Here is a 13,978-nt window from a genome sequence, read left to right as displayed (position 1 = left end):
TCATTTATTAAGTGCATCAAGTTTTCACATTCAAACACAGACAGGATACTATAGAGTTTGTAAGCCACTATTAGAGTCACTAAGACTTGGAGCTCAGCTTTTGACATCTGACGGCTTGTTGTCCTCTGCTTGCCGCTCCTGGTCCGAGGTCGCACACACCATCCTCGCTTTGACCTTCTTATTAGAGGAGATGATGAGGAACGGGCTGAGGGAGGCGTAGCACGAGGAGAAAAACACCCTCATGTCGGCCACCACGGGCGGCACCTGCGCCACCGTCAGCATGTAGATCCAGATGACGTTATCGATGCCGAAAAACACCGTGTACAGAACCACCAGCATCACCACGGTCTTGGCCGCCCGTGTTTCCATAGAGGCGCCCTGCGAGCGGCGGATGCCCCGCACCTTCCTGCTGTGGCGGTGAAGCAGGACGAGGATGTACCCGCTGGAGCCCAGCATCACACCCACGAACGCGAAGTCGCGCACCGACACGGCCACCCCGTTAATCACGTAGGACAGGTTATCGCGGAAGTCCACGTGGCAGAAGCCCAGGTTGAGCGTGAACGGGGGGACGGTGCCGTTGCGAGGGGCCACGGAGAAGAAGGGCGCAGCGATGCAGACGGCCATGTTGATGAACCACAGCGCGGCGAAGGTGGGGACGAGCAGCCGCGGGAGCCGGGCCTTCAAGCGGGACAGGAGCGGCCCGGCAGCAGGTGCGACGGTCACCGCCTGGAAGACGCTCAGCATGCAGGTGATGCAGACGGACAGCGCGCGGGCGATGCGGTACGTGTAGATGACCACCTTGCAGCCGGCGTCATCCAGCAGGTTCTTCATGCCGAACACGGTCATGGTCTGCGGGACGCCGCGGGTCAGCAGCAGCAGCAGGTCGGCGAAGGCCAGGTGGCACAGGATGGCGTCCACGGGCTGCAGCTGCGCCTCGGTCAGCAGGATGTGGGCGTAGGCCAGCAGGACCAGCGCGTTGGCCAGGATCCCCAGACCCGCCTGCAGGAGGAACGAGACCCCTTTGATGGTGACGCAGAGGTCCATAGAGCCGCTTCAGAGGTTCAGAGACGCAGCAGGGCGACTGTGTGAACGCCGGCTTTCTGAGGTCCGTGACCCATCGCGTCTGAATATAAAGCCTCCGCTGCACCCACGGGAGCGCCACAAAGCTGGAAACCCACAAGAAGACGCAAAAGAGAAAAAATGTCCAGCTGAGGCGCGTCCTAATTACTGCAAGACCAGAAGATGATTCAGAGCTGAGAAAACATCGCTTTTTCATTTAAATGAACTTAATCTTCACAGGAACCCATTTTAATTCATGTCACATTTAACTAATGTGTTCGGGGGGGGGGGTTTGACACATTTAATAACCTTTTAATAAATAAGGTTATTGTGACACCAACATTTGGTGAAACGTCAACGTTTTGATAAGCCTAACTAATGTAAAGTTCAAACACTTTAATAAACTAAGAACAAATAAATTAATAAAGATTGCGATAAACGTATTTTTAATATGTTAAACTGAAAAAGTTAATCACTGTTATCATTATTTTTCGTTTTGCTGAGATGTTTCACAAATGTAGAAAACACTGAATCTTATCCTTGTTTGTTTTTCATTTCATTCTTGTGTATTTTGTACTTCATTTGTTTCTCATTTCGTTAAAGATCAATCTATTTCCATATTTAATCAACTCTATTTGTGACAAATAAAATGTATCTTGTTTGTTCTGGAGAGCAGCTGTTGTGAAATGTGGTGTAATTGTGTGTCCTCGAGAGATAATTAGACTCATTAGAGCCGTGTAATGAGGAGGTGAGGGACTGCAGGTCTGGGCTGGTCTGTTTTCTTCCGTCAGGGGCCCACGATTCCCTCGCCGACAGATGAGAGCCGTGTTTGTGCTTGAACGCAGCTGAACACACTGTACATCTGTTTAACATTAGACCCGCGTCACCCTGAGGATTTAACACTGCAAACCCATCGCAGATCAGCAATGTTTTGATACAAGTTCAGAAAAATTGCCTTTATTTGCATTTAATAGATGCTGTCGTCTTTGGTTTGCTTATGGTGACATGTACCAGAAATATTATCGATCTGACTGCACTGACACTATCAGATGAGAACAAAACCTGAACTGAACTGATCTGAATAATTAATCTATTGTCTTTTTGGAGCAGCTGCACAGATGAATTGAATTCTGTTTACTTCACTGATCCTTTTATTTTCCTGTTTATTATTACTGTGAAGTTGATTTGAAACAACCTGTATCGAATAAAACGCTATAGAAATAAAGCTGACGGGACTTTTAACCAGAATGACAGACAGAACACGAGAAATGCTGCAATACAAAGTCCCAAAATTGCTCAGAGAAAGAAAGACAAGATACAGCGAGACACATTTTAATTTTTTAACATGATATATAAAGCAAGGAGTATAAACAAGGCAACAGCAACAAAAACAAACAAACTTAAAGAAAGTAAACAACATAGACAAAGCACAGAAAAAAGGGTAAAGAACTGTTACAGCATTATGCAGATTTGATGAAATCCAGAGTGAAAGTCGTGTTTAAACGCTCCGATCGTTAATGCATTGATCTGATGAGCAACTTTCATTGACTTTTGTATCGATTTACGTTTGCTGTAGAATGAAGGGAACGTTCTGGCAAGGTTCTCTCAAAGTTACCAACAAACGTTCTTCCAGTAACGGTAATAGAACGTTTGGTCAAAATGATCCGATCTTTAATAATGTTCATTAGCACAAAAACATTATTTATACACCGATCAGGCAAAACATTATGAGCACCTTCCTAATATTGTGTTGGTGCCAAAACACCCACATGGAAAGAACCTATATGTGGATATATGCGCATATATGAAACCTATATGCAGTGTATATGTACATATATGCTGCATATATGCGTATATATACTGCATATATGTGTATATATGCCACATATAGGCAAAATTGAGGTGCATATATGTGCATATACAGGAAATATAGGTCTCCTGTATTGCTTCTTCATATCCATATATATGCCCTATACATACAAGATATGTCTTCTATATAGCTAATGGCAGGATCTGGTCATTTTGTAGCTCATATCTCATTTTTGACTGTCATACATGATGCCTAGCTCATATTTTCTATTATCAAGGCAAAAACTAAGAATTAACGAAAAAAAATTATGCAAGAACTTATGTATGTGCGAACACGTGAAATTGGTATCACATGGAAAAAACCTATATAAACATATATGTTTCAATATAGGTTTGATATAGGTTTTTAATATATGTGACATATATAAAATTGGCCGTTTTCCTATATTATATATTACCACTGCAGACCGGGAACACCCCACAAGTGGCATCTAGCCATCACAATTTGGTCCTTGTCAAACTCGCTCAAATCCTTACGCTTACCCATTTTTCCTGCTTCTAACACATCAACTTTGAGGACAAAATGTTCACTTGCTGCCTAATATATCCACCCACTAACAGATGCCGTGATGAAGAGATGATCAGTGTTATTCACTTCACCGGTCAGTGCTCATAATGTTATGCCTGATCGGACATTGTTCATGGAGCGTTTCTTTTCTGAAATGTTTTAGTTGGATGTTCTAACTAACTAGCCCATAATGTTTGATAGATAGATAGAAGATGATAAAATGAAATGTTCCCTTAATGTTCATATGACCAAGTTTAAACATTTTTAAAACAATTAAAAAGCCGGAATGTTCAGAGAACTTTCAGAAATAACATTATCAAAACTTAATGGGAAAATTATAAAGCGTTTTGTGAGTTGGAACTGCAGCACAAACTGACACTCGCTGGAATATTTCCACAGGAGAATTAAGTGTTTCACTGCGTCTGTGACAGGATCACTCAACTGCACATCATTGACATAATTGAGCTCAGGTCTGAAGGCACTGGACCGTCCCGTACATGAACGTCCCCACAGCTCCAACCAGACTATAAAACGGAGGTGGCATGAGATCTTTCTACCTACAGCTGTCTGAAGCATTCAGAAGAACAGAGGAGTTTCACTGACAGTGTTGAGATGAACCCGGACGCTTTGACACGTGGACTGCTCTTCCTGTCTCTCGCCGTGACGGGCGTCCCAGGCAACACCATCGTCATCTGCGCCTTCCTCTCGCTGGCGTATCACGAGGGCCGTCTCTCGCCCGCCGACGCCATCGTGCTGCACCTGGCATCCGCTAACCTCGCGGTGGTGGCCGTGCGCTGCCTGCTGGAGGTCCTGGCCACCTTCAGCATCTACAACGTGTTCGACGACACCGGCTGTAAGGCGGTCATCTTCATCTACCGCACGTCCAGGTCTCTGTCCATCTGGCTGACGTTCGTGCTGAGCGCGTATCAGTGCCTCAGCGTGGCTCCGCCGGGCTCGCGTTGGGCCGGCGTCCGTGTTCTGGCCGGCCAGTACCTGGGAGTAATTTTCCTGGCGTTATGGCTGATCAACACCTCTATGAGCGTGGCTCCGCTGCTGTTCGCTGTAGGGGCCCGCAACGACTCCAAACTCACACAGAACGCCATCAACGTCGAGTTCTGTTTCCTGAGCTTCCCGTCCAGGCTGTCGCGGGACGCCAACGGCGCGGCCCAGGTGGGGAGAGACGTGGTGCCCATGGCACTGATGGCGACAGCCAGCCTGGTCCTCCTGGTGTTCCTGTACCGCCACAGCCGGCGGGCGGAGGCTCTGCGGAGCGGCGGGGCTAGGCAGGGCCCGTCTGCAGAGCGGCGCGCGGCCGTCACTGTCGTCACTTTAGTCACGCTGTACGTGCTGTTTTACGGGGTGGACAACGGGCTGTGGGTTTACACGCTGACTGTGCCTCAGACGCTGGGCTCCTCGCTCATCTCAGACCTCAGGATCTTCTTCTCCTCGCTGTACGCCGCCGTCAGTCCCCTCGTGATCATCGTCTCAAACAAGAAAGTGAGCCAAAGAGCCAAAGACGCCCTCGGACGCTGCTCAGCCCCATGACTGATGATTACTGTGGTAAATGTCTGATGCGATGGACAGTCAAAGAGAGATAAACCACAAAACATGATGGATGTAACGTCTAAAGGGCTCGATATGTGTCAGCGGTCTTTAATAATGTTGGGACATTGCAGTTGTGCATTGTTAGGTTCGGTTACTGAATCGTTTTTAACTAGAAAAGTGAAGTTTGAGAGAAGAGAAACTTTGAATATTGACTTGATAAAGCCTTGTTTGAATGTTTTTTATAAAATGTTAAAAAAGCCATGAAAGGTTATAGTCTTCACAGACAGAGAAAATGATGGATGTAAAGATGATAGATAGATAGATAGATAGATAGATAGATAGATAGATAGATAGATAGATAGATAGATAGATAGATAGATAGATAGATAAACATTTGATGAGAACAGATTGTCCTGTTTCTGTGCTGTGAATGTACTTGTATTTGCAGGAATCTGTCAGCAGGTGGCGTTTGTGTCTCAGAAAAACATATCAAACTGACCATTTCTAATGAATATCTTTGTCAGACTTGTTTCCAAATCATTTTTATTTGTAATCCAGATTTTGCATTTTCACAATGAAAAACATCATAACACTGTTGAATGACATCAGCTGAGACTACAGGGCAACAGCATTGGACGCAACGTCGTCCACAGACACACTATTTCAGGACGGTTCCCAGATGCTTTTCTCCATGTGTCGTGTTCTTCATTCCACTGAAATCTGATCCGTCCCGACAGACTCCGGTGGAATGAAGGGCACAATGCATGGATGGATCCGGCAAGAGGAGCTCCAGTGATCTATGTAAAAACAAAAAGAGTGGAGATGAATAATGACTGAATGAATCAAATGTAAGAGCTGAGTTCTTCTGAACTGTGTATGTGAGATCAGAGGAGTCTCCTGTGCAAGACTCGACGTGTGGCAGCTGCAGATACACACACTCTCTCACACACACACACACACACACACACACACACACACACACACACACAGAGAGAGAGAAAAGACCACACAAACTAGACAGGTCCTCCACACAGACCCTATGACCAGCTTCGGCTACATACCGGTGGGATGAATCCAATCTTCAAGCAAAAGGAATATTGAAGATGAATATTTGAATTCTTTGTGATGCTGCCTGAATCATAATCACATCGTGTTTGTTTGCTGGCCAGAGGAGAACTGAACGACTGAGTCTGTTTCTCCAAAGGATTTTTTTCCTCCATTCTGTCACCTGATGGAGTTTGGGTTCTTCTGTTCTCGCCTCTGGCTTGTTTAGACTGGGACACTTAATATTCAACAATATTACTGATCTGACTGAACTGACACTATTGTATGAGAACTGAACTGAGCTGGACGATGACATCACTGTTTTCTGCAGAACTGCTGTATAGATGAAATGAACTAATTTAATAATTGATGATCTTTACAACGGAACTGAATCAACACTGAACTGACTTCAGCTGAACAACAGCCTAAATGCAGCATTTTCCTGTTATCACTGTAAAGCTGCTTTGAAACAATCTGTATTGTATAATATGCTATATAAATAAAACTGACTTGACTAGACACACACACACCATCTTCAATCATTCTCTACAAACACCCAGAAAACTGCATTTCTTATTTAAAAAGAAACATCATTTGCTTAATCCATCAGTCATTTTGTCTGATGAGGACGTCTCCAGATTTAACTCACTTACTCGGGATAAATGTTTCCACTAAACCCAACTAAGGCGAAATAAACACTCACAAAGGGTCAGGGTTATTATGCTAAAACCATAAAAAACATATAAAGTACATGAAACAAATGTTGACTGAAATAAAATATGAAAAAAAATCTCAATGATATTGGTAAAATAACACTGTCAAGAGTGTCGATAAAGATTTTTCCTCACCTTTCGACTGATGGGTCCAAAGTCTACTTTGCCAAAATAAAACAGGCACAAATGTCAAATAGATAAATAGAAGCTGGAGTTGATAAACATCTGCTGATTACGGTCAGACAGAGAAGAAAAACTGTCATCCGTTACAGAAAGAGGAAGAAGGAAGTGCTGAGACGAGCTGCTGTGGACTGAGCACTGATACCTGTCGCAGGTGCTCACATTCAGACAAGCCCCGCGCCCATCGGAGGTAGTGGGTCTGGAGGTGAAGGATCCAGAACAAGCCCCACCCCTCACAGTCACGTCTCCGCCCATCAGAGATCCTGCACTTTGTCCAAAATCGAATACTTCCCTACTATATAGTATGTGAAAAACAGTACGCCAACAGAGTAGTATGTCCAAATACATAGTATTTGAAAAACAGTTGGTGAACATAAATTTATTCATATCTGGACATTTTTTTAAAATGACTATCTGAAAGCTCTTGGCTCAGGCAGTGGCGTCTGACAGCAACTGTTTTAACACACAAATGGAAATCACGTGTTGAGGGTGAATCGAGCGTCATCAAGTGGCCCAAACGACACGAATCGCCTCGTTTCAGTTGCTTGAGAATATGATAACAGATTTACTCAAAAGCACACAGTTGAGGCTGGTAATTCTCTGGATATCTGTGTGATTTTGTGCAGCACAAACACTGCACTGATGAACACTGCACTAATGAACACTGATAAATACTGCACTAATGAACACTGATGAACACTGCAGTAATGAACACTGATAAACACTGCACTAATGAACACTGATAAACACTGCACTAATGAACACTGATAAACACTGCACTAATGAACACTGATAAATACTGCACTAATGAACACTGATGAACACTGCAGTAATGAACACTGATAAACACTGCACTAATGAACACTGATAAACACTGCACTAATGAACACTGATAAACACTGCACTGATGAACACTGATGAACACTGCACTAATGAACACTGATAAACACTGCACTGATGAACACTGATGAACACTGCACTAATGAACACTGATAAACACTGCACTAATGAACACTGATGAACGCTGCAGTAATGAACACTGATGAACACTGATGAACACTGCACTAATGAACACTGATAAACACTGATGAACACTGCACTAATGAACTGATAAACACTGCACTAATGAACACTGATAAACACTGCACTAATTAACACTGATGAACACTGCACTGATGAACACTGATAAACACTGCACTGATGAACACTAATGAACACTGATGAACACTGATGAACACTGCACTAATTAACACTGATGAGCACTGATGAACACTGCACTAATGAACACTGATAAACACTGATGAACACTGCACTAATGAACACTGATAAACACTGCACTAATGAACACTGATGAACGCTGCACTAATGAACACTGATGAACGCTGCACTAATGAACACTGATAAACACTGCAGTAATGAACACTGATGAACACTGATGAACACTGCACTAATGAACACTGATAAACACTGATGAACACTGCACTAATGAACTGATAAACACTGCACTAATGAACACTGATAAACACTGCACTAATTAACACTGATGAACACTGCACTGATGAACACTGATAAACACTGCACTGATGAACACTAATGAACACTGATGAACACTGATGAACACTGATAAACACTGCACTAATTAACACTGATGAACACTGATGAACACTGCACTAATGAACACTGATAAACACTGATGAACACTGCACTAATGAACTGATAAACACTGCACTAATGAACACTGATAAACACTGCACTAATTAACACTGATGAACACTGCACTGATGAACACTGATAAACACTGCACTGATGAACACTAATGAACACTGATGAACACTGATGAACACTGATAAACACTGCACTAATTAACACTGATGAACACTGCACTGATGAACACTGATAAACACTGCACTGATGAACACTAATGAAGACTGATGAACACTAATGAACACTGCACTAATTAACACTGATAAACACTGCACTAATGAACACTGATGAACACTGCACTGATGAACACTAATGAACACTGATGAACACTGATGAACACTGCAATGATGAACACTGATGAACACTAATGAACACTGATAAACACTGCACTAATGAACACTGATGAACACTGATGAACACTGATGAACACTGATAAACACTGCACTAATGAACACTGATGAACACTGATGAACACTAATGAACACTGATAAATACTGCACTAATGAACACTGATGAACACTGATGAACACTGCAATGATGAACACTGATGAACACTAATGAACACTGATAAACACTGCACTAATGAACACTGATGAACACTGATGAACACTGATAAACACTGCACTAATGAACACTGATGAACACTGATGAACACTAATGAACACTGATAAATACTGCACTAATGAACACTGATGAACACTGCAATGATGAACACTGATGAACACTAATGAACACTGATAAACACTGCACTAATGAACACTGATGAACACTGATGAACACTGATAAACACTGCACTAATGAACACTGATGAACACTGATGAACACTGATGAACACTGCACTAATGGACACTGATGAACACTGCACTGATGAACACTGATGAACACTAATGAACATTGATAAACACTGCACTAATGGACACTGATGAACACTGCACTGATGAACACTGATGAACACTGATAAACACTGCACTAATTAACACTGATGAACACTGCACTGATGAACACTGATGAACACTGATAAACTGCACTGATGAACACTAATGAACACTGATGAACACTAATGAACACTGATGAACACTGATGAACACTGATAAACACTGCACTAATGAACACTGTTGAACACTGCACTGATGAACACTAATGAACACTGATGAACACTGCAATGATGAACACTGATGAACACTAATGAACACTGATAAACACTGCACTAATGAACACTGATGAACACTGATGAACACTAATGAACACTGATAAACACTGCACTAATGAACACTGATGAACACTGATAAACACTGCACTAATGAACACTGATGAACACTGATGAACAATGCACTAATGAACACTGATAAACACTGCACTAATGGACACTGATGAACACTGCACTAATGGACACTGATGAACACTGCACTGATGAACACTGATGAACACTAATGAACACTGCACTAATGAACACTGATGAACAATGCACTGATGAACACTAATGAACATTGCTCTAATGAACACTGATGAACAATACACTGATGAACACTGATGAACACTGATGAACACTGATAAACATTGCACTAATGAACACTGATAAACACTGCACTAATGAACACTGATGAACACTGATGAACAATGCACTGATGAACACTGATGAACACTGATAAACACTGCACTGATGAACACTGATGAACAATGCACTGATGAACACTGATGAACACTGATGAACACTGATAAACATTGCACTAATGAACACTGATGAACAATGCACTGATGAACACTGATGAACACTGATGAACACTGATAAACATTGCACTAATGAACACTGATAAACACTGCACTAATGAACACTGATGAACACTGATGAACAATGCACTGATGAACACTGATGAACACTGATGAACAATGCACTGATGAACACTGATGAACACTGATGAACACTGATAAACATTGCACTAATGAACACTGATAAACACTGCACTAATGAACACTGATGAACACTGATGAACAATGCACTGATGAACACTGATGAACAATGCACTGATGAACACTGATGAACACTGATGAACACTGATGAACACTGATGAACAATGCACTGATGAACACTGATGAACACTGATGAACAATGCACTGATGAACACTGATGAACAATGCACTGATGAACACTGATGAACACTGATGAACACTGCACTAATGAACACTGATGAACACTGATGAACAATGCACTAATGAACACTGATGAACACTGCACTAATGAACACTGCACTAATGAACACTGCTCTAATGAACACTGATAAACACTGCACTAATGAACACTGATGAACACTGATGAACAATGCACTGATGAACACTGATGAACAATGCACTGATGAACACTGATGAACACTGATGAACAATGCACTAATGAACACTGATGAACAATGCACTGATGAACACTGATGAACACTGCACTAATGAACACTGCTCTAATGAACACTGATAAACACTGCACTAATGAACACTGATGAACACTGATGAACAATGCACTGATGAACACTGATGAACACTGATAAACATTGCACTAATGAACACTGATGAACAATGCACTGATGAACACTGATGAACACTGCACTAATGAACACTGCTCTAATGAACACTGATAAACACTGCACTAATGAACACTGATGAACACTGATGAACAATGCACTGATGAACACTGATGAACACTGATAAACACTGCACTAATGAACACTGATGAACACTGATGAACAATGCACTGATGAACACTGATGAACACTGATAAACATTGCACTAATGAACACTGATGAACAATGCACTGATGAACACTGATGGACACTGATAAACACTGCACTAATGAACACTGATGAACACTGCACTAATGAACATTGACAAACACTGCATTAATGAACACTGATGAACACTGCACTGATGAACACTGATGGACACTGCATTAATGAACACTGATGAACACTGCACTGATGAACACTGCACTAATGAACACTGATGCTCCATGTTTTGAGGAGCAGCGCTGACACACGGCCACCTGTCTGGACCCGCTGCAGGAATGTGATGTCGAGTTTATCCTTAGATCAGCGCCGGGCTTTGAAAGCAAGAAAACATGTTCATTACAGCTATAACATCCAAACTAAAAGATTAGTATCACAAAGGCAATCAAAAAGATGCAAAGGAGTACATGTGAATGATCTTTAGGTTTTATATGTACTGCATGTAATTTAACTGGACTATTTTGATTGCTCTGGATATATTATATTTTAAAAATGATATACTATATTAGTAAAAAAGAATAGGTACCATTCACATAATATTTCACAAAAGGCCACGAGTGACCAAACCTCAATATATCACAAGCACACTGGAACCTTTGACCTCATGATGCCTGTTTTATTATTATGTTTATTATTACTGCTCAACTGACAAATTTTGCTCTTGCTCGGTTTTACTCAAATGACTTGAGGGGCGTCCGGATACTTATTGCCAGTCAGTCGTGATGCCGTGAGCAGATGTTATAGGAGCAGCTGAACCACTGAAACAGCTGTTGAAGAGACAATAAGCAGTGACCACATCTTCCTGGAAATTTCAACAGTTCGGTGCAGGAATGTGGGCAGGAATAAACACGCCGTCTGAAAACCTGTGCTACCTGTGGTTAAAGCGTGGAAGAGAAGCTGCTAAACAGGGAAGAATGTGCTTCCAAACCCCCTGTAATTCACACCCTGATAATAAAGAGTCAATTCGAATTCTATTCTAAATCTAAAGCTTCTAATTTTAACGTATGAATCTAAAGTTCACATGTTGAATCAATAGTTGATCAAAGGCCAGCAGCTTCATGCACTTTCAGACATGTTCAGTAATGGTGCTCCTTAATAAATACAGATTACAGAGTTTCATGTTGTGTATTTGTGTGTATAACCATCTTCAGCTTCACACTCTTAAAAATAAAGATTCTTTCTTTATATCTGTGGTTCCATGAAGAACATTCAACATCCATGGAGTTTTTCCATTGCGTAAAAGCTTCTTTATCGTGGAAAAAGGGTCTTTAGATTTTTTAAATGTCCTTCACTCTCAGAACAGATGCTTGTAATGGTGAAAACCTCATATAGGCTGTCCACTTGATTAAATATGTTTGTGTGTGTGTGTGTGTGTGTGTGTGTGAGAGAGAGAGAGAGAGAGAGAGAGAGAGAGAGAGAGCTCAACAGATATTGCTACACAAACCTCAAACCTGGTGGTGTTTTTACAGTAAAGAACTGATGCTTTATTATCCCATACAGGTGCTAAACCTGATGATAGATCCATAAAGCAGCTCAAACCTTGATGTTGGAGTCAGAAACATTAACATTAACTCCATCTGCTGGACAGCTCAAGTAGCAACAGTGCACTTTCAAGTCGGGTCATTTTTATTTGCCTATCGCTTTTCACAACGGGTGTTTAAACATGACAAACGTTGAACCATGCTTAACAGATCGTGACAGTTGTTCAAGCCGAAATACGCCATTAACTTTAGTTCGACGTCACGGTAATTAATGTTCCTTGTTGAAATATGTTGAATTTTTTTTTTTTTTTTTTTTTTTTTCCTTTACATTATTCAAGAATGTATAATTTGTTATTCTACCCTAGCATTAATAATAATAATAATAATAATAATAATAATAATAATAATAATGACAACCTCTGAGTTCTTGAAATGTTGAAACATTATTGTTTAAGTTTTTTTTTTTTTTTTTTTTTTTGACTGTTTTGGTATTTCATTTTTTACATTATAGATTTTTTTACTTAATTTGAATTACAGTGAACTGAATTATGGAGAAATTGATCGCGTAGACACGCCCACCTGCGCGCGCCTGTCTGTCACACAAAATCAGTTCTCTTCAGACTTCGCGCTCTTTTCTTCTGAGTGGATTTTGCGAGATTACAGTAACAGAAGAACCAGCGCCAACGAAAATGTTATTTTAATCGGAAAACATGGATTACAATAGTTTGCGTATATTGAGAGAGTAATCGGGTCTGTTTCCACATGACGACAAATCCACATTGAAGTCTTGGTCAGAGACGTGAGGTAAATTTATTTTTATTCCGCGTGCAAAATGATATTAAATGTAATGTTAACCTCAGAGAATCAGAAGGCTTGTTGATTCTTTTTATGGTCTTATGTTTTAAACTGAGTTTAGCGTTTTCTACAGTTTGTATAAAAAGTCATAATCCAACTGCAGATTCAGTATGGAGGATTTTCAGTGCAGCTGAGGACCAGTGTCAATCCACAGGCCATTACAGCTTTTCATTAAAGTTCCTTATCTAAAAATAAATAATGATGTCTTCATTTATTTGTGATAGAATGAGTTACTGGTAAGGGTTGTAAACC

At 41.3% G+C, this 13,978-nt stretch overlaps 2 protein-coding genes and 1 long non-coding RNA gene across 3 annotated transcripts in view; 2 read left to right on the top strand and 1 right to left on the bottom strand.

Moving 5' to 3' along the window:
• Positions 1-67: 67 nt before the first annotated feature.
• Positions 68-2,352, bottom strand: LOC125263138 (olfactory receptor class A-like protein 1). Its single transcript, XM_048182048.1, has one exon. It carries the CDS (start codon positions 1,042-1,044, stop codon positions 94-96), a length of 951 nt encoding a protein of 316 aa, XP_048038005.1. The 5' UTR covers positions 1,045-2,352; the 3' UTR covers positions 68-93.
• Positions 2,353-3,888: 1,536 nt separating this feature from the next.
• LOC125263139 (olfactory receptor class A-like protein 1) lies at positions 3,889-5,644 on the top strand. Its single transcript, XM_048182049.1, has one exon. The coding sequence runs from the start codon at positions 4,049-4,051 to the stop codon at positions 4,979-4,981; it is 933 nt and encodes a 310-aa protein (XP_048038006.1). The 5' UTR covers positions 3,889-4,048; the 3' UTR covers positions 4,982-5,644.
• A 7,767-nt stretch (positions 5,645-13,411) lies between these two features.
• Positions 13,412-13,978, top strand: part of LOC125263132 — a 53,060-nt gene continuing 52,493 nt past the window's right edge. Inside the window, exon 1 of the long non-coding RNA XR_007183696.1 lies at positions 13,412-13,675. This is a non-coding gene — a long non-coding RNA (uncharacterized LOC125263132). The remainder of the gene's footprint in view (positions 13,676-13,978) is intronic.

The sequence above is a fragment of the Megalobrama amblycephala genome, linkage group LG2 (genome assembly GCF_018812025.1).
Source record: "Megalobrama amblycephala isolate DHTTF-2021 linkage group LG2, ASM1881202v1, whole genome shotgun sequence".
Taxonomy (NCBI): domain Eukaryota; kingdom Metazoa; phylum Chordata; class Actinopteri; order Cypriniformes; family Xenocyprididae; genus Megalobrama; species Megalobrama amblycephala.
The sequence above is the reverse complement of the archived record's forward strand: the minus strand, read 5'-3'. Positions and strand labels throughout refer to the sequence as shown.